The 22,255-nt window shown below is 36.7% G+C and overlaps 1 protein-coding gene across 1 annotated transcript; it reads right to left on the bottom strand.

The window, feature by feature from the left end:
* Positions 1–2,621: 2,621 nt before the first annotated feature.
* Positions 2,622–21,026, bottom strand: LOC100925368 (TRPM8 channel-associated factor 2). Its single transcript, XM_031939301.1, has 8 exons — positions 20,980–21,026; positions 18,082–18,719; positions 9,672–10,651; positions 9,178–9,269; positions 7,520–7,733; positions 5,898–6,137; positions 4,156–4,493; positions 2,622–3,074 (listed from the first exon to the last, which is right to left on the bottom strand). The coding sequence occupies exons 2-8, from the start codon at positions 18,702–18,704 to the stop codon at positions 2,829–2,831; spliced, it is 2,733 nt and encodes a 910-aa protein (XP_031795161.1). The 5' UTR covers positions 18,705–18,719; positions 20,980–21,026; the 3' UTR covers positions 2,622–2,828.
* Positions 21,027–22,255: the final 1,229 nt, after the last annotated feature.

Below are 22,255 nucleotides of genomic sequence, written 5' to 3'. Positions count from 1 at the left end.
TTTATTATAATAACATGTTATATGCCTATCAAAAACATATACACCATTATAAAAATGTATTACGAAATTCAGGATCTCAATCTTGCCTCATTGCCATCATTGCCTCATATGTATAGCAAATTTCAGCCCAAGGAAGAAACAGAAGTAAATAAGAGAAAAAAAGGAAATAAAAATATCAAAAGAATCAAAAGTAAATTAAAAAAATTAAAACAGTTCAGAAAACCCTAAGTGAATATATGTGACATGAATGGCAGGGTCATTCTTTCGTGTGAATTGTTCTTTATCAAAAGAGTATTGTGATTCTCAAAAATATCAAGGAATGTTTTCCTATATAATCCTTGGCACATAGTAGGTACTTTTTTGTGTATGCGGGACTGAAAAGTGAAGGAGCCACTGATTTAGGGCTATATAAATCTCTTATAAATTTCACTGGTATTACAACCTCATTTTATCAGATGATAATCTGTTGCCAAGGTCCATCAATCTTACCTTGGCAGTATCTCTTGAATATGCCCCCTTCTCTCCTGTGACATTGTTACCATTGTAGAACAGATCTTCATCATCTTCTACCTTGAATACTGTAGTCAGCTAGTGGGTCTGCCTACCCTAAGCTTCTTCCCACTCCAATCCATTTTCCATTCAGCAATTAAATGATTTTTCCTAAAATACGGCCCCAACCATCATCCCTCTACTCAATAAACTCCAGTAGCCTCCTATGGCCAGGGGGATCAAATGCAATAACCCCCTCCTACCTTTCCCGTCTTTTTATATCTTACTCCCAATCTTGAACTCTTCAAACCAGTGACATTGACCTCCTGGTTCTTCATTATTTCTCAGCTATGGAAGCTTTAGTGGTCTGCCATGCCTGGACTGTTCTTCCTCTTCATCTCTACTTATTGACTTCCCTTGCTTCTTTAATATCCCATCGAACCCCATCTTTTATAGGAAGTCTTTCCCAGATCCTCTTAATTCTAGAGCCTTTCCTGTTAATTTATTCTATTTATTCATGTGTGTATGTGTATGACAAACACATTCATATTTGCATAATGTCTCCATTAGATTATGAATTCCTTGAAGGCAGAGTCAGTTTCCCCCTTTTTTCTTTATTCCCAGTGCTTATTACAATGCCTGCTACATGGTAGGCACATAATAAATGTTTATTGATTGACTTATTGAGATGATCAAGCCATGGACAGAAAACTTTTTAATTTTCTCAGGTTCAAACAATGTAGTCTCATTATTGCTTTCTTCATGCAAAAGATAAATAGATGGAATGAATTGATGGGGGCAAACCATAATAGATTTGTTATCACATTTGTGATTTTACAGTACTTTTCCTATAACTTAAGGCCTATTCCAGATAATTTAAATTTAAACTAAATTTAAAATTAAATTTTATATCTTTTTGAATGAGTTAGATCTTTCTGAAAATGTACCTCAAAAACATAGAGAAGGTCCTGGGTATCACATAAAAAGCAGGTTTGATCATAAAAGATATGACATGTCACTCTGGCACACTTAGATTATATAGTGTATCTCAAAAGTCTTAATGCAGCATAAGCTTTCAGAAGTTTAAAACTTCACTAATACTTTGGGAACATTCTGTATACAGGATCTATCAGAGGTTAGGAATGAACTAGCAATGACAACCAGTTAAGAGCCTGTTGATTCCTATGATAAATTTATGTCTCAGTTTGGGACCATATCCAGACATTTAGAACAATGGATTAAAAATAAAAGCTCAGACAAAATATTTTGGATTCCTAAAGAGACAAGTTGAACTTGTCTCAGAGATGTGTTGTTTCGGATCAGGAAAGAATTTCATATGATCCTAGGTTTAGAGTTGACTTTTAAAGTCTAGGACCTTAGAGATCATCAAGTCCAGTTCTCTCATTTGAAAGACAGGGAAATTGAGACCCAAAGAGATTCAGCAACTTTCCTGTCAAAGAGGCACTACATGGCAAAGATAGGATTCAAACCAAAGTCCCAACTCCAAATTTAATGCTCTCAGTATTATATAATATTGATAAATAATAGCACATTTAAATCAAAAACAGATCCCAGAGAAGGAATACTTGATGCCAATTTGTGATAGGTTCTAAGGCTCTTTTAGGAGGCTGAAAGGGAAGAAATATCTTCACTATTATTCAACTTGTACAAGTTTCCACATGGTTTTCTCAATTTCCCCTTTAAATAGGTGACACACTCCTAATAACTTTACTCCCTTACTCATCCTAGGGAATCTTGGACATCAAAGATCATGAATAAATATTTGCCGAATGAATGGGGCTGACTCCGGGCATCCATAGATTGAGTTTTAGAGATGGAGCTATATCCTGCTCACAGACACATTGAGTCTGATAGGTACCCCTTAATTTTGTATGAGAAGATACACTCATTTTTAGATTTATATTTATTTTTCATAAAGCTTTTTATTTCAAAAATATGCATAGATCATTTCCAACATTCACTCTTGCAAAATCCTGTGTTCCAATGTTTTTCCCTCTATTACCCCATTCTCTCCCCAGACAGCAAGCAATCCAATGTATGTTAAATATGTGCAATTCTTTCATACATATTTTGGTAATTATCATGCTACACAAGAAAAATCAGATCAAAAAGGGAAAAAAAATGATAAAGAAAACAAAATGCAAGCAAACAACAACAAAAAAGTGAAAATACTATTGAAAATAGCTACATCTGTCAGAACTGAACATCATATAATCTTCTTGTTGCTGTATACAATGTTCTCTTAGTTCTATTCAGTTCACTTAGCATCAGTTTATGTAAGTTTCTCCAGGCCTCTCTGAAATCATTCTGCTGATTGTTTAGAGAAGGTATATTTTCATGGGGTTCTCTTGCCACTCAGGGAGGTAGGCCAGGGAAGCAGCTAAATCCTCCTCGATAGGCCAGCCCCAGCTCTGGAAGAAAGGAGCCAAATTCTTCTGCACTTGATGAGAGAACTCTTTTACCCACAGGTTCATCTTGCCAGGATTGTTGTTGGGCACTCCTGATAAGGTCTGATATTTCATGAAGATTTGTGTAAAAGGTTCCCAGCCAAAAGCCTCCTGTAGCTGAGAGAGGAGAAAGAGAAAAGGGGTCAAAAATAAGGGTCTGAGTTTCCACAGGCAACCTAGCATGTGAGTAGCAATGACTCTCCCTTATTGAAATAATAGGTTCCCTCTTGAATATTAGTCATATTCCTACCATTTGAATAGTATTCCCTCCTCTCCTGCACCAAACATTTATTTAGACATGATCAAGCAGTCTTATTCTCTACTACCCATCTTGGATAAATGCCTACTTTTAAGAATGTTTAGAGAAATTAGGCTTTACTCAACTTTTGACATATTAATGCTATATAATAGCATAATAATACCAATAATAATTCCATAATAATAGTTTTCTTGTTTTTTTTCCTTCAGAAAGGTGACTCCTGTTTCCTTTACTTCCTTATACCACCTATAGTAAATTGAATCTCAAAGATGATCAATGAATATTTGCTAAATAAATGGGTCTGACTCACGGCATCCAAAGAATTGCCCACCCAATCCATAGAAAATACAAGAAGGATCACCCTTTGTGACTAGACTTATGAAGAATGCTTTGTGGCAATATCCAATACAATGTTTGTAGTTATAATTAGTCAACAGAAGACTTATCTGGGTAGATTTTCTTCTGTGTAGATCCTTAAAAATTTTTGCAAAATATTTTTCTCTAATCCCTCATTTATCTTCACCTTTTTACTAGGACATAGGGAATGGGGCTTTCATTCCTTTTACAACTATGTAAGTAAGATGTAGAGAAACAGTAATGGGATAACTAACATCATGAAGATTCAGATGGGATTCCATGATGATCGAAATGGGTCCATGGGGAAAGTCACTTATACTCTTTCAGCTTCAATTTCCTCATCTGTAAAATGTAGGTAATAACAGCACTTACCTTATAGGGCTGTGGTGAACATCAAATGAGAAAAAATTGAAAAGCACCTTGGAAAATTTGAGGCACTATATAAATATTAGAGAAGTAATAATAAGGGTAGTAATAGAAGTAGTAGAAGTAGAAGTAGTAGTAGTAGTAGTAGTAGTAGTAGTAGTAGTAGTAGTAGTAGTAGTGACAGTCTTTCTTTCTCCCCCAATTAATTTCTAGTACCTGCAAATAAGTCTCCAATGCTGTCCAAATACTCCAGTCATTTAGGGGAGTCCCTTTTCTCAGGTATTCTTTTATCCTGGTTTCCCTATTTGAGGAAGTCAGTTCAGGGTGAGCCCGACTCCGGTGGATACCTAGCACCATCTCATGTACATACACAGGCCACAAGTTGCAAGTAGCCTCAGTTGTATGTGGAGGAAACTCCCAGACCTTTCGTTGCTGGTTGTGGCCTAACTCATGGATGGGACCCCAGAGGCCATTAGATCTTATTCTCTTCTCATTGATTAATTTCTCCACTGACTTTTTGTGGCACATGATGGGATATCCTGAATGCATCCAACCTGGAAGGAAGGAAAAGAAGGCAGAGATTTCTATGTGTGAGGGCCCAATCTGCCACCCTGAGGTTATTCTCACAATACATCTATCCCCTGGATTATCTCATCCCCAACATGCTCACATATACATGAAAATAGATGGATTCTCTTTGATTAGTCAAAACAGGGAAGAAAACTTCTTTTCCCAGTTTACCCCACTCATCCAACCCCAATTTCTCATCTTTCACATAAGGATTATATTATTTCTATGTACTTAAACATTTTGTCATTTTTGGAATTTTATACTAGCCACCATAATGATCCATGTATTGAGTTAATTTTTTCCTCTAATAAAAACTAAGTTCTATGATGGATAGGATACTGGGCCTGGAGTCAGGGAGACTTGTATTCAAATCTGGTCCCAGACACTTACAAGTCATGTGACTGGGGGCAAAACACTTAAATCTATTTCTTCAACAATAAAATGAGGATAATAAAAGCATCTTCCCCTGAGAGTTTTTGTGAGGATAAAAAGAAATATAAATGAAATTTATAAAGCACATAGCATTATGTTTGAAACACAACAGGCATGACTCAAATGATATTATTTTGTACACATTTACACATGTACCTTAACTATACCTTAGAATGATACGAACAGTGGGTGATTTTATTCTCCTATAACCAACTTCAGTTATATTGTGAATTCTCCTAAAGGGAGGAACTATGATTTTGCTTTCTCACTTATGCAGCCCTTGGTGCCAGTCCTGGCCTCTGAAACCAGTGACTATTCCTTTAATCCAATGCTTCCCTCTGAAATTATCTTCAATTTACCCTGTGAATCATTTTTGTATGTGATTGTTAATAAGTTTCTTTCCCTCATTAGGATATATGGTCCTGAAGAGGAGAGATTGCCTTCTGACTCTCTTTTTATCTCTGGCAATTAGAACACTGCCTGGGACACAATTGGTGCTCAATAAATGTTTTCTAACTTGATTTGAGTATACTTCTTTCTATTTAACTTCTACCCATTGTTCAAGACACAAGTCATTTCCTATACCCTCCAATAAAGGTTCCTTAATGACTCCTCTAATACCGACGCCCCTCCTTTGAAATCATAGCATTTATTTTCTCTAGTAATTCTTTGTGAAAGCTTTTTTGCACACAGAGGTATATAATAAATGCTTACTAAGTAAGGGAAGGAAAGATGTATGTACGAATGAATGAATGCTATTATTGATTTTTGTGTCTCTTTTTAAATTTCAATGTGGTTTTTCTTATATCTTTCTAACTAGTTCATAAACCCCTGCTTACTTGTACTATCAAACATTGGATATAATGCCTTAAATAGAGAAGAATTTACAAATATTTGTGAATTTTGTATTGATTTATCGTGTGCAATACCTCCTGTCCCACCTCCAAAACACCCACCAGCTGAGATCTGTACATCCACTACAATCCTCTCGGGTCGAGGGAAAGGGAAGCTTATTGATGCAAGTCTGGCCACGGCTCCCATCATATCATCCCAGAGATGAAGCAGTGGCTCTGGGTTGTCCAGGTCTTGAAGATGTTCAGAAGGCACTGTGAGAATGATATTGTCTGTTGCCAGCTCCCCCCAGGGCCCTGCATGGTGGCGAATAGAGTTCTGCCACTCCTCCAGTGATGTCTCCCCTAAGGACAGAGATTGTGGGGTTAAATGGGCCTGTTACAGAATCTCATACACCATCTTCAACATATTTATGAATGGGAGATTTCCCTTTTCTCTGTTCCTGAGAAGTGGTCATCAGGTCTCTTTTTTTGAAGAATTACCCCTTTGGATAATTAGCTATCTCCCAGGACAATACATTTTACATTGAGGCAGATCTAATTGTTACATCTTTTCCACTTTCACTGAGGTAAAATTTGTCTTGGTGAATTATGCTCACTCTTTTCATAGTTTTGTTCCCTGGGCCCAAACAGACCAAATATCGTCCAAATTTTACCTAACTGCCTTTCAAATATTGGAAAACTACCATATCCCTTCAAGTCTTCTTTCTTCCAGGGTAGATATATATAGTTCCTTCGATTAAGTCTCATATAACAAAGCCTTTAGTCATCTTGCCATCCCAGGTCACTTTCTGTCTATGGTAAAGCTCAAAGCTAAAGTCCAACCTAAAATATTATACTGATCACAGTTTTAGGAAAGGCCCAATATATGAAATTAGTTACAGCGGATCTATCACTTTACCCCTTCTGGATGTTTTGTTATTTTAAGTCTTTCTTAATTTTTTTGACTTCCTAAGGCTGAAAGTAGAAATTTTTATTTCAGTGGGGTAGAACACCAAGGGATCAGAGAATTAGTAGCTAGAAGGGACTTTAAATATCCAGCGGGGCTTCTTAACCTTTGTGTATGTGTGTGTGTGTGTGTGTGTGTGTGTGTGTGTGTGAGAGAGAGAGAGAGAGAGAGAGAGAGAGAGAGAGAAAGAGAAAGAGAGAGAGAGAGAGAGAGAGAGAGAGAGAGAGAGAGAGAGAGAGAGAGAGGAATATGGACATCTTTGGGAACCTGAAAAAGCCTATGTACTTTTCAATTTTTAAAATATATTAAGTAAAATATATAACCAATTACACTGAAATACAGTTAGCAAAATATTTTTAAAAACCAAATTTGTGGATCTAGTACAACTCTCTCATTTTACTGATGTGAAACAAAATAAAATGATTGACGTAACAAAGCTAATGAAAAGCAGAGTCAGAATTTGAACTCAAGGCCTTTGGTTTTAAATTCTGTGCCTTTTCCTTCTATGCAACCTATCCCCATTCCTGAAGACAAAAAAAACAATCCCAAGTCACCTTGCCTCATGGTCCTATGAATTCTCCATGAACACAAGAAGTCCTCTAATGCCCCTCTCTCAACCTTAAAATAGATCATCTCTTCCTTATCACCCTCAATACATCATCTTCCTCTTTACCAATCCAAGCTACACATTATTTTCTTCCTTTATAACCTAGTTCATAATCCTTTCACCCTTTGCCCAGATACCCTTGGCTTTAGTCTTCATGAAGCCTTCACTCACCCAATTTGAAGTATGGAGCAGGCACAGCTCCAGAGATGGTGACTGGCACAGGACCCAGGTTACTGCCCTTAGGCACAAGTATATAGATGAGGCCCCCCCAGAGGCAGGAGACTGACAGCTCTGGTCTGTCCAGATAGCAGCGGTGAATTACCACGGGTGCTCGGCAAAGCTTCTTGGCCCCACTGAGATCATCAGAGTGGCAGCCGATTTGTACCTGAGAAAGGGAGTTCATGAGCACAGGTAGCAACCACTGGCAAGCACGACTGCTAGATCATGTATCAGTGTCTTTCAGAAATTATGGGCATTTCATAGGTAATGACAATACTCCCAACAGTTCATACATAATGAATGATTATCTAGGCTTAATAAAGATTCACAAAATCATGGGTAACAAATCTATGATGAGATATTAAGGAAAAATAGGTCATTTTGCTTATAACTCTAATCTTCAATGATGACATTGGGGATGAAACTTATCACAAATTGTTCCTTGATATCTGTGTTAGAGAGCATATCCTGCATGGAATGGGAAGCTAGTGTGACAAAACTTGGTAGCTATTTGTTATAAGGAACATTTTTTTATGCTGAAGTAAGAGGTATTCATTCCAGAAAGAGGTTGAGGGGAACTAAAATAAAGTATAGCCCCTTCTGAATAGCTATTCCTATTGGATAAAACCCACCAGAGCTCCCATTCACTGGATAGCCCAAGCTATTTAAGATACATTCTCATAGAGACAGAATCTGGTCAAGGGGCTAGATCACTATTGATGGGAAATATCTGTAGGAATGAAGGGAGGGACAAGAAGAGGAAGGGGGAGGTTAATCATAAGTATTGGTTGCTGTGGAGCTGTGAACTGGTACAGCCATTCTGAGATTTTGAACCATGCCTAAAAAGCAATTAAACTGTACAAACTTTTACCTTCCTATAACAATACAAAACCTGTACACCAAAGAAACTAAAGAAAGAAAAAACAAAAACAAAAATTTTCTAGTAGATCTTTTGCAATAAAAAAAAAAAACTAGAAACCCAAGGAGAGTGCCTTTCTACTAAAAAACAAATGAAAAATTATCATTTATAAATTTAATGGAATATTACTTTGCTATAAGAAATGAGCACTTTGCACAGTGCCTAGTACATATTAAAGACATAATAAATGTTTGTTGACTCACTGACAAAATGGATGGTTTTAGAGAAAACTGGGAATACTTGTAGAGATTAATGGGGTGAAGTTAGCAAAATCAGTACCACTTGGATAATAACAACATTAGTAAGAAAAATAACTTTGCAGGAACTTTGACCAGTGCTATAAACCAAGATTCTAGAGGAACAAAGTATTGTTCACCTCCTGAACAGATGAGCTCAAGATATGGAATTTAATGTACATTTATGACCAGTGTGGGAATTGCATTGCTTAACTGTGCATTTCTATTCTAATTACTATTCTTTTTTTTTCTTTCTTTCAATTAAAGGATGATATTGATGAAAAGAAAAAACAACAGTTGGTCAATAAAAATTAATAAAATTTAAAGCAACAGCACAACAATAAGGAAAACTAGAAGATAGTAGTAGTAGCTATATAGATAACAAGCCTTAGAGCAAGGAACAGTTAGGAGGAAGTATATATAGCAGAGGCAACAGACAGCGACAGGGGAATTACCTGTAGGCCAGCAGACACAGCACTTAGTATTCTGATGTACACAGTAAAGCCTGCAGGGAGGTAGAGTCCAGTGCTCACCCATGTAGTATGATCTGAAGAGAGACATAATAATTGATGGAATTCTTCTACCCAAATTCCCTTGTTCTCCTTACCTTTCCCAGATCACCTCTCTGGTGGTGCTCATATTCCTCTCTAAATTCCTCATACTACCCCCAAGAGCTCCTCTACCCTCTTTCCAGAGTCCCACATTTTCTTCTGGAGCCTTCACACCTCCTCCCAGAGAGTTGCCATCCTCTCTTTAAACCTAAAATATCCCAACCTGCTTCCTATTTATTTACCTTCTAACTCCCTCTAAGTATTCCTAGTAATTCAAGCCACACCATCTTAAAGACACAGGCTCTTCTTATGGCAGTCTTAAGTCCTGTGATTCCTTACAGGATTCATCTAGCCCATTGTTTCACAACTATCTATTAGGCCTCATCCTCCATCTTTACCTGGACTGGTACCATTGATCTCCATGGTGACAGGGGGTCTTGATAGGAAAGGACAAGTCCCATTACTAGTTCTGTGGATCAGTGAAAAGCAATCTATCCCACTTTGAGTAAGCTCAGTGGCCACACAGAGCAGTGTAGCCTCAAAGGAATCACTGTGCACAGGGTGATCCTCACTGACATGGGGGACGCCAGTTTGCTTGAGCAATTTTCTCAAGAATCTGTGCACAGAGGCATAGGTGGGGATTCCTTCTGCAGGAATCTTCAGGAAGGCCCCACAGTCTCTCCTTAGCTTAGAATGCCAGGCTTTTGGCAAGATTTTGTCTCCCTTCACTTCATCCTGGAAGTGAGACAATGCTAAGCGGAAATGATAGTTTCTTTCACTGGGCACAAGGACAGGAAATCGGCCATTTTGTAGAGTACAATTTAGGATGCTGAGACCAAAGGGGTTGAGGATGTGGTTTCCAGGATAATCAGCCACAGCATGCTTGCCAGGATTCTGGGAGGCCCACCACCAGGATTGGCCCCCAATCAGTAGCCCTCCACCCTCTGCCACAAACTCATGCAGCTTCCTTGCTTCTTGGTCACTGTAGGCTGAGCAGCAGTAAACACTTAAGCCAGGGGTCAGATGGGATTCTAAGCTGCAGTTCAGGCCTCTATCAGACAATAAGGTAAATAGTTTTTTAAGATTAATGTTAACACCAATTCTGCCTACTTGTCCTCCTGTTAGCCAGATAACAGCATTGAACAGAAAAGGGCCCAGTTTTGGGGCACAGAGCATGCTCTCATGAGCAGCAAGTACCACTCGACCCTGGCCATAGCGGGCAGCTGCCAGGAAGCAGTTAAATGAAGAGTCTAGCCCGAGAGGGAAAGCCAAGGCTCCATGAACCAGAAGCTGAGAAGGCTGTCCATCAGTATTAATATCCAGCTCTGTGATTCCATCCAGGAGTTCCTGTTGGTCCTGAGAGAGTTCTTCCCCAAACCTGAAAATAAGGCATTTGTTCTAATTAGTTGTTAAAAGAATATGATGGAACAGGGGAGATGGAGATATTCCTGAAAAAGCACATAGTAAAAGAATAGTTGTTAAAGAGTTAAAAAGTTGTAAAAGAATAGTTGTTAAAAGAATATATCCCTCTATAATAAAAAGAGGTCATCTTGACTTGAACTTACTAAATTCTGAAAAAGACCATTGGTACTGCAGTGCCAATCATTATGATAGGTTCTTTTTTTTAATGTCCCATCACCACTGATTATAGAAATAGCGGGTGCAAAAGTGACAGAGGGCCGCCACCACTGAATTGCACACAAAATTATACCCTGAAGAGGCAAAGAGTATATGAAGAGTGACCAGCCTAGGATGCCATGCTCTTGAGGCTGACACATAGGATGCCATGTATCCAGTCAAACAGAATGATATGCTTTGCAGATTTTAATTATAATGGTAACAAAAAGTGATAAAAATAATAATATTTATAAAGAAAAATGGGTTTCCTTACAATGAACTGAAATCTTATTCAATATAATTTCTGCCATGTTTCCTAGTTTTGTTCTTTGCAACTAAGAAAACATAGATTCTCTCCTCCCTATGATAATTCTTCAATTACCTGAAGATAGTTGTCAAGCTATTGTATTTCCCCTACTACTTCTCTGGTAGAATTCTTACAAGATGTAAGTTACTGGAATTGATAGAGACAATAATTATCTAATTTAGCATGGTACTTAACAGTTCTCTAGTTAACTAATGAACTTAGTACTTATTAGAGTTCATACCTTTCACACCTTTAAGATTCACACCTTTAAGAGAGCATATATAAGCTAGGAGCCTCAACCAGGATGGATTCCAGGAGATTCACAAGTCTAAGAGACAAGCCCACTCTCGGAGGCAGAGTCAGATTCATTCTTTCTTCCACCTTTGTGCTGGCTGGAGAGATTCGGAGGGAGATAGAGGCTGAAGCTGGAGAGGCAAAGGACTAGCAGCAAGAGCTCTTGGAACCAAGGAGAGAGATAGGCCTCTAAGAAAGCTAACCAGGCCCAAGAAAAGAGACAAGACTTGGAAGGAGAAAATAAAGCATTTGGACTTTAACTCCTGACTGCATTTGAGGTGATTATTACTTTGAACTGAAAGGAAGGCTGCCTCCAGAAGCCCCCCAAGAAACCTGCTCCCAGCGAACATTATAATTTAGAGAAGAATATTACACTTCTCCATTTAAAACATTCTTTAACTTGTTTTCCAATAGCATGTTTTCCAGTTTATTCTTCATCCTAGCCACCTTTCTTTAGACTTTATGCAATTTGCCCATTTCTTTCTGCCTTAATACATTAAAGTCTTGCTAGATAACTTGAAATCATTCTTTGTTTAAAAAAATAATTTCTAATAGATAATAATCCTGAACCAAAGACATTATTTTCAGCCATTTTTTTCTTTTCTTTTTTTTTTTATAATTTTTTTATTTAATAGCCTTTTATTTACAGGATATATACATGGGTAACTTTACAGCATTAACAATTGCCAAACCTCTTGTTCCAATTTTTCACCTCTTACCCCCCCCCTAGATCAGCCATTTTTTTCTTTTAGAAAAATGGTTAGACCAAGGATTAGTATTTTTAAAAGTATGTTTCATTTATTCCTTCCACAAATGTTCTTTATTATGTCATGGAGGTGACTAAGTTCTTATAGGTTATATCAGAGAAGATGACCAAGAATTTTCTATTAAGCCTGAGGGGAAGGTTCTTTCATTCATTCAAAGATTAGTACACTAAGCAAAGAGAGAGTTAGCTACAAAGTGATAATTTCTTTGTGTTTATAAATTAAATCAGAATGAAAACAGTGCTTAAGCCCTGTGATCCATGTTTGCCTTTTTATAAGTGAAAGAATTGTGTTAAAGGGAGCAGAAGCCACTAATAATTACACTGTTCTTAAGCTATCAATGAATACTTATTCATCTAAATGTTGGTCTATGATATTGTTCAACAAAAAGTTAATACTTACTAGAAAAAATGAAGCCATTAACATTAAAATTTGTACTATCAATAAAAGCAAAAAAAAAAAATTTAAAAAGTTGAACATGGGAGGAGGATTCTGGGAATATGACAGAATAGGTGAGAAAATTCTAAACTCTCCAGATTTCCCCACAAAAGAAATAACAACAGAATAATTGCATCTCAGGGCAAACATAGTCAAGTAAAAAACAAATAAGACCTGGGGCACAACAGGGATCCTCCCACTGAGAAGACACAAAAAGGGACCCTAGGATTGAATATAAATACCTCCAGGCTAGCTCCACAAAAACAGTGAGCAGGGAGTCCTAAGGTGAGCTGGCATTGTAGGTAGCCTCAGGCACAACCACAGGCACTTTCACCTCCAGGAAAGCATGGGGAATTGGGGGTCTGAATCCAAGAAAACTGAGGGGAAACTCTGCTGCTTAGGAACGCCAGCCTGAGACACAGCCCTAGGCCAGAAGAATGTGAATGCAGAACCTATAGCGCAGAGAAACTACTGGCAATGGGCACTTGAAGGATGAGTTTTGGGTTAGAGCTTTCAAGTGATAAGGGAGAGCTGAAGTGAAGACAGAGGTATCATCTTCCTCCCCCTCAGGATTAGAGATACTTATACTAATAATTCTCATTTTTAAAAAATGAACCAGAAAAGAAGAAAGAACCTAATCATAGGAATTTAGTATGGAATAGGGAAGACTGGGGATACTGAAGAGGATACTGAAGTTAAAAAAAAAAAAAAAAAAACCTTCTACTACCCAAAAGGGTAATGTTAAATGACTACCTTGTCCAGAAAGAACTTAGAGAAGGACTCAAAAAAGACTCCAAAAATCAAATGACAGAAGGAAGAAAAATTTAAAATAAATAAGAACAATTCAAGATTATGAGGGATAATGGGGGAAGTTAGCCAATTAGAAAAGGAGATAGATACAGAGCCTTAAGGAATAAAATTTATTCTTAGAAAATTAGAACTGGGCAAGGGGAAACTAGTAAAGCTACAAGAGCCCAAAAAATAACAAAAAAATAGAAAGAATTAAAAAATATAAGAGAATGTGAAACATAAGAAAAACAACAGATCTGAAGAAAAGAAAATATAAGAATAAATGTTTTATCTAAAATCTGTGACCAAAAAAAAAAAGAACCTTGACACAATATTACAAGAAATAATTAAAGACAATTGTCCTGGAGTAATTAACATAAGGGGAAAGTAGATAGAGAAAAAAAAATCCATCAATCACTACCTCAAAGAGATCCTACATGGAAAATACAAATTTTGAATTTATTATTAAATTATTGCCAAATTTTGAAACCCCCTGATCAAAGAGAAAATCTTACAAGAAACAAACAAGCAGACAATAAAACAAGTCAAAAATGCTAGAGTTACAATTAGAATTATACAGGATTTGTTAGAAGCTACAGTAAAAAACTTGCAGAATTTAGAATAATACTTAATAGAAAATTTGACATATAAGCATCAACATCAAAGATTAATTTCAAGGGACTCAACAATGACAAATTGCTTAAGTTTTTTAACATGGAAATATATACCATATGTTTAAGATTGACATTAGTAATTGGGTAGCTCAAAAGAAAGACTGGGGCAGAGCTGAGTATGATCTGATTCTACAAAGCAAAACTGCCTAGGAAAAGATAAAAATAGTAATTATACTATACAAATGAGGTGTAGAGGAAGGAGTGACAGAGAGCCATTAGAGGAAAGAGAAGAACTGGCAGTTCTGAAAACCTACTCACATCTGGAATGACTTAAATAGGACATAATGTATACATATATATGTATGGAATAATACACACACATACATACACCATATACATAAACATACACAATTATGCCATGAAAGGTGTAGCACCCTCCAAAATCTAGAAAGGAATAAGGGTGGAGGGAATAGGGTAAGTTGGGCATAGAAGGGTAAGGCAGTGGAATAAAGTGAGTAGATTACTGGGAAAAGGACAAAGGACAAGGTGGGATATAATAGAATGTGTAAATTTATGGCAGTGGGACAGAGTGAGATAAAGAGGAGGGAAAGGATGATATAGGATAAGGTGAGGTCTATATAGAAGAGTGATTAGATTAATGGAAGAGGTAATGGTCATTAGATTTAGAGGGAAGGAAAGGGTAGAGGGAGAAGATAAAGGAGGGATCCATGGGTAGGAGGAGGTTAAGTAGTAGCAAGGCAAGTTAAAGTTTGGAATTAAAGTAGAAGAATTAGCAGAGTTAGATAATCAGAGATTATACAAATACTACAGGAATAGAATTTATCAAGAAAAAAAAAGTAGGACTAGCAATCATTGATCTTGGACAGAATCAAATTTAATGATTCAAGCAAAGGAGAAATTTACATTATATGTCAGCTATATTAATATTGTTTTAAATGCATGTTTACATATATGCATATGCTATATATGTGCATATGTGTGTACACATGCATGTAGATGTATGTGTATGTACTATATATATATATATATATATATATATATATGTGTCTGGGAGAGAAGGGGGGATAAAAAGGGGTAGAAAAAATAAAGTAATAAGTGCACCATAAAAAACAAAAGAATAACTTACAAGGAAGCAATGAAAAGGATAGTCACGAATATAATCTTTTCTATTATTATATTTGCTTTCCTGAAATGGAAATTTGTTACATATTTTGAATGCTCCTTGATGTTCTGCTTGACACAGAGCAATGTTTTATTTTGTTTAATATTTTCCTTTTATTTCTTTTTCTTATTTTTTTTAATTTTGAATTTAGTTTAAAATAAATAATAAAGTTGGACAGGAATGGGTAGGCAATCTTTTTGCAGAAGGCAATTAGTGGAGTTTGGTTTATGTTCAAAGTCAACAAGAAACATTTCATGGGGCATTTGGTCATCTTATCTTGCTCAGTTCATGATGAACATAAGGAAATAAACCATTAATGAAGATAATAGTGTGATATATTTAATATAGTGTGATATATTTAAAATTAGAAGAAATTTTAGAGATATTGTAGATAATTGTAGATAATCAAAGGCCCATATTGGTTAAAAGACCCAGCATTATGAAGCTAGTAAGTATCTGAGATAGAATCCCTATCCTACATCTTCTCATATCACATTCAGTGGTTTATGCTATATCCCAATTTACCTCTTGTGTTTTAGCTATATAGCTGCATAAGCAATAGTTTGTATGTCAACAGAAAATTTAAAAAGTAAAAAAAAATTCTTTGAGGAATTTGATAAAACCCACTAAAGTGAGTAAAAATAAACATTTAGAAATCACAGAAATTTGATAGTTGGATTTTACCTCAATGGTCATGTAGTATAGTTCATGCACAAAAAGAAGCATAACTTACTAAAGGTCATCCTAATTCTGCTCAAATATTTCTCCAAGGGGAACTGGTCACTTTTCAAGGTACTACATTCCATTTTTTTTTTTTTTAAAGTGCTCTCTCTCTCTCTCTCTCTCTCTCTCTCTCTCTCTCTCTCTCTCTCTCCTAAGGGAATTGGGGTTAAGTGACTTCCTCAGGGTCACCCAGCTAGGTAATGTAAAGTGTCTGAAGCTACATTTGAATGCAGGTCCTCCTGACTTCTGGGCTGGTGCTTTACCCAGTATGCCATCTAGCTGCCCCTATATTTTTCTTGAAGTAAAATTTGTCTCTTTGTCATTTCTATTCTTTGTTCCTGGTTCTACACTCTGGGCCCAAACAGAAGGAAATAGAAATATTCTATGACAGGAACCTTCAAATACTTGAATGGAACTATCATGTCTACCCATACCCTGTCTCTTATAAGATAAACACGTCTTTAACCTTTAACCTGTCCTCATATGACATGTATTCAAACTTCTATATTGTCCTTGTTTCTCTTCATTGAATTGAATTCTCCAGTTATTAATGTCCTTTTTAAATTATGGTGTCTGGTGCTGAATAACATAGTTTAAAGAATGGCTGGTGAAAACAAAACTATAGTTATTTATGAAAGTTAAGTACCTCTTAAAATGGACTAAAATGACATTTTTTTAAAGCTACCACATTATACACATGAAAAAATTGAGTTTGTAATCTACTATAATTTTCAGATATTTTTTGTTGTCCAATAATGTCAGCCATCTCTTAAACTTGTGAATTTGATCTTTGGTACCCAGGTGCAGGTTTTTATATTCATCCCTATTGAGTTTTCAGTCTATTGAAATCTTTTTTTAGAACTAAACTGCTGTCCAACATGTTAGTTTTGTGGTATCTGTTGTGTTATTAGCATAACAATCTTAATTCAAGTCACTGTTAGAAATAATCCTTGGAGTATAGGACCTGGAAGTACTCCATTGGACAGTTCCTTTCTTGCAGATGTTGAACTGTAACCAATTATTCTCTGAGTTCATGTTATAAATTCATGTTATTGTATTATCATCTTGTCCATATCTTCATTTTTTCCATAAAAAAGTATGAAACACTTTATTAAACATTTGGTTAAAATCAAGGTAAACTCTATCAGTGCATTCTCTACATCTAGTAATTTAGCAATTCTATCAAAAACATGAAGATAATTTCATAAACTGGAATATTCTAAATGAAGTCACATTGACTTCTTGTAATCAATACATCCCTTTGAAGATATTCAATAATCATGTCTTTAATGTTTCATTCTAGACTTTTCTCAGGAATCAAAATTTGAAGAGTCCTCCCTTTCCTTTTCTTTAAATTAGCAAATTTTATTTGTCCTCTAATCTTGTGGTCCTACTCCTTGTGGTACCTTGCATAATCTTTCAAGTATCACTAACAAATTAATAAATATCTCTGCCAATTTGTTCAATATCCAAGGATGGAGTTCATCTAGATCAGGAGACTTGAATTCACCAAAAAAAGTAGCTATTCTTGTTCTCCTTCCTTCCATCAGGTACTATTTCTCTGTTAATTTTTTCTATTCTGTCATTTCCAGTGCAAAGAACATTCTTATTAGTAGATAAAACATAATCAAACCAAGAATACAGCAATTCTGCCTTCTTTTTGATATTTGGCATTACTGTCCTGCCCACTGCAAGTGAAGATCTTAACCCTTCTTTTATCCTTCACTTTTCCTCTTAACACAGCTAAACAGAAATCTTTTTATTGTTCTTAGTTTTGTTTGCTGTCCTCAGCTCATTGGGGCTTTAGCATTGCTTATATTATTTCTATTGCACTATATAAGAATTTAATGGAAACAATGACAAAGAAAAAGATGAAATTTGAAACTAAAAAAATGAAAGAGGCCAAAGAGGTATAGACAATTTAGAAGTCCTGTAATAATAGGATATTTATGATGATGGACTTCCAATAACTCTGTTCATAACCTCCCTGTCACCTAACAGACTTATTCTTCTCAAAATGTCTAGTTCTCGTTCTTTTTTTCCTTAAAAGAACTATGTCCACTTCTTAGTGCTACTCACCTGAGTGAAAGTGGAATTTCAGGTACTTTCTTAGAGACCTTGAGGAAGCCTGTATCTCCAAAGGCATCAGTGAAGTACACACCAGCTACACTGGTCACCTGGTTCCCAGGGAAATTGGACAGAACCTTGTCACGTCCATGTTGACTTGCCCAATACCAAGCTTGGCCCCCAATAAGTAAGCCTCCACCATTTTTCACAAATTGAATCATCTCTTTGGCCAAGGTACTGTCATAGGCATTGATGCAGTAAGCTCCAACAGAGTCTTCAAGGCCATTCATAATTTGCACCTCCATTCCAGAGTCATGGAGAATGCCAGCAAGAGGTTCCACAGATGTGTGCACCCCAACAACAGTTCCTGGTCTCTGGTTGAGCCAGCCCACAGCATTGCAAAGAAACTGAGCCAATATGTTATCTTGCAGGTAGCCTTCATGGGACATGACTACCATGCGACCCTGGCCATATTGTGAAGCAGCAATGAAGACTTGGCCATTCTTATTCACCAGGACTGGGAAAGCAGCTTCACCAATGAGCAGTAGTTCACAAGGGACAGGGCCACTGGGGAGATTCCAACTGTTCAGCCCTTTTATTAAGACCTCAAAATCAACTGATGGAGATATTGCCATGGCTTTTTTAGCCTGCTGTAGGGAGAGAAGCAAAGTTTGAGATTTGTGATTTAGTCCTAATCCTGCCCCTCCCTCCAGAGAACCCAACACATAGTAAATAATTAATAAATGCTTATATCATTCTGCTCCCAGTGTTCCTTGTTGTTGTATCCCAGTGTATCCTATCAATAAATGAAATAAAATTATTCTGACAGTTTTTTGTTTGTTTGTTTGTTTTTTGCTGAGGCAACTGGGTTTAAGTGACTTGCCCAGGGTCACAGGGTTAGGAAGTGTTAAATGTCTGAAGTCACATTTGAACTCAGGTCCTCCTGATTTCAGGGCTGGTGCTGTATCCACTACACTACCTAGCTGCCCCTGACAATCTGTTTTTGATGAAGCTATGCTGGATAATTTTGTTCACCACTTCTATTTTTAGATGTCCACCATTTAATTTTCTGGACATTCACTAATGATCCTTTTAATAAAACATTCCAAATTTGGGCATAGAAATTAAAAAAAACTCTTACTAGCTCATTTTCCTCACTAGTAGGGAAATTCTATTCCCTTCCCTCTCCTTTTTTTATAAAATCAGGAAACATTAATCCTGTAGTCCTCTTCCCTAAACACGTACTGGAAAAGAAAGACATAATCAGCAGCAGCTCTTTGGTTTATGTAGGTTCATTTGTAGAAAGGGTTTTAAAGATTGTAATTCATTTCTCCTCTTACCAGGAAATTCCCCCCCATTTTATAAATTAGAAAAATGAAGCAAGGGAGCTCAGTCACAGTCATCAGGGAAGGCAATAGTTGATACCAAAGAGGCTGAATTTTATCCATGACATTATAAGTGTGTAGTTACACTCAGCCAAACACAGCTCATCCTATTCTATTTTGTTAATCCAGGAAAAAGAAGGAAAGGGAACAAGCATTTATCCAGTGCCTATCTGGCACCAAGGTAAGAGCTTTATAAATATTTAACTTAATTCATTCAACAACCTGGGAGGCAAATCATATTATTATTCTCATTTTACAGCTGGGGAAACTTACACAAACCACAGTTAAGTGACTAATCCAGAAAAACAGCTAGTAACTGTCTGAGACTTATTTTGAACTCAGATCTTCCAGCCTCCAGACCAAGATTTTATGCAGTGTAACCTAGAAAAGTTTAGGGGATAAAGGAAAGGACAATCAACTCAGAAAGAACTCCCATAGTTATCACTCCAGGCAGAACAGAAATTGTACTAAAAGCTCCCCAATAGGATTCCAGGAGAAGGAAAATTAGAAACAATAGGCTATGCCAGACTCACTTCCCCACATCACTGGAGATGTGCACATCATATATTACCTTCTACCCCACATTTACTCTCTCCTTAATTCCCCTCAATCTGTCACCTGTCCCTCCTACTGAAACTGTATTTTCTAAAAGCATCACTGACTTCCCAATTGTCAAGCCTCCTGGACTTTTCTCATATTCCCTGACCTCTGTGGAACAGGTGCTATTTTTTTTTTTTTACCATGGACTCTTTCTTTCTTTTTCCAGGACATTCCTTCACCTAGTTCTCCTACCACAGAGACAATCACTAGTCTGCTGGAAGAATTTCAATGGGATTACTGAGTCCATCTCCCATCTTCCCTACAATTGAGCCATTCTATAGATGATGAATGGAGAATAAGAACTGACTTGGCTGGGCCTCAGGGCAAGGGATGACTGACCAGAGTATCCTTGCTCTTTTGGGTCCTGGCTCAGTGATCTTTCCACTGCATTCTGCTTGTGTCTCCAGGATCATAGATCCTTAGGGCTAGAAGGAACTCATCCCCTCATTTCTATACATTAAGAAAGAATCCATTAAGGAAATATCTCAGGATTATAGGAGAGTGTGTCAGAGAAGGCATTTAAATCCATTTTCTCTGATTCTAAATCCTATAATATCCCTGTTGTGCACCTAGCTTGGGAGTCTGAGACTTGTCCCCCAAAATGATTCTATAATCTTCTGGGTAGGGGATGAGTTTCAGCCGCTGAAAGGGAATAGTACATAGTTAGCAGAAGTCAAATAGATCATTAGAGCAGAAGGGCAAATATAGACAGAGACAAACCCCTTTCACCTTTGAGGATACAGAGATTATTCATTTATATACACAACCCCATTTGCAAGCCTAGAGGTTACCTGCACCCCAACACTGTTATCTGCTCACTTCCTAACTTGAGCACTAAGCCTAGAAAGTCATTTTGCTCTCCTTTGGAGGGGCTTGGAAGAAATGATCCTTCTGTGCAAGACCCAGAAAAGGGAAAAAAACTCACAATCTTGTCCTTCAGCTTCAGCTCTGGGATCAGAAGGAAAAAGAAGAAGCCTCCTGAAAGGTAACAAAGAGGAATAAAGGAGACTAGATATTTATACAGTAGGAGGGGGTGTGTCCGAGAGATTCTGTCCTCTCCATTTCCTGGTCAACTTGACTATGGGCCTGAGTGAGGTGGAGCTTGCTGGGAGATGGCCAGAAAATCTGAGTTGAGATCTACTGAGCTCCCTGTGCCTGCTTATTTCTAGGGCTCTGATGTCTTTTAGGGACTGTGAGACTAAACACAATGCTATTTAATGCCCCACCTACCTGAGTTTGGAGAGACTCATCAATAGTAGATTGAAAAGTCAATTAATGGCTTTTCAAAAAAAATTCTCTAAGACAAAGTTGCTGACAAGTTGCTGACTTGAACTTTTAAAGGGTATTTCCACACAAAGAATTCCCCATATTAATAAATTACAACTCAGGAGTAGATTTCTTAAGTTCACTTACATGAAACTCCCCTAAACATGAAGGGAGTTTAAAGAAATGGATATTTATAGCTGGTCTTCTATCCAAGGACAAATCAGTTTTGATTCTAAGATACTTTCCTTCACAAATGTCTGATTCTGATACTTCATCATAGACTATAGGTGGCTTAGTGTTCTAAAGTTATATTAATAAAATTCAAGCTTTGACCTGTTCAAGCAAGCTAGATTCTGACTCCACTTTCCAAAGATAGTATTTTTTTTCAAGGATCAGTCTAGTCTAGCTGATAATGTCTTTAGTTATGGCAATTTATGAAACAAATAAAAATATGATATGACCATCAGTCCTGCACAGCCCTCCTCTGATTCTTCAGATGTTATGGAAATAAAAGTCAATGTCAATATCAACATTAAAAAAAAAGAATAAAAATGAGCTGACATAACATAGCATTAAAAATAATTTTAATTTGACCAATTTGAAGAAGCTAGTGTTGAAAAAATTGGAAAAGTACAAAAGAATTGATACCAACAGAAATTATCACTATTGACTGATATTAACTGAAGCATCATAAGAGAAAGGTAAAAAATTCTAGAAAGTGCTTTATCAAACACTTGATTTCCTAGTTAAGACTACAACTTTGTAATATTTTTAAAGAGAAGGAAGTAAAAGATATGAAAAAATATCTCATAAATGTAGGGAAAGATATGTTTACAGAAATAACAATAAATAATTATAATAGGAAGAGTAATTGTCCTTCTTCAAAGAAGACCAAAACCATATTACTATGTTAGAATCAAGTTACAGTGCATCTA

The sequence above is a fragment of the Sarcophilus harrisii genome, chromosome 5 (assembly GCF_902635505.1).
Source record: "Sarcophilus harrisii chromosome 5, mSarHar1.11, whole genome shotgun sequence".
Taxonomy (NCBI): Eukaryota; Metazoa; Chordata; class Mammalia; order Dasyuromorphia; family Dasyuridae; genus Sarcophilus; species Sarcophilus harrisii.
Note: the sequence above shows the minus strand (reverse complement) of the source record. Positions and strands in the feature narration are given on the sequence as shown.

Coding starts and splice junctions, on each gene's coding strand:
- LOC100925368 (XM_031939301.1), bottom strand. CDS start 18,704: ATGGCAATATCTCCATCAGTTGATTTTGAGGTCTTAATAAAAGGGCTG. Junction 9,270..9,671: donor GATCAATGGTACCAGTCCAG/GTAAAGATGGAG, acceptor GTCTCTCTTCAG/ATCATACTACATGGGTGAGC. Junction 3,075..4,155: donor CATTGGAGACTTATTTGCAG/GTACTAGAAATT, acceptor CTCCTCTCTCAG/CTACAGGAGGCTTTTGGCTG.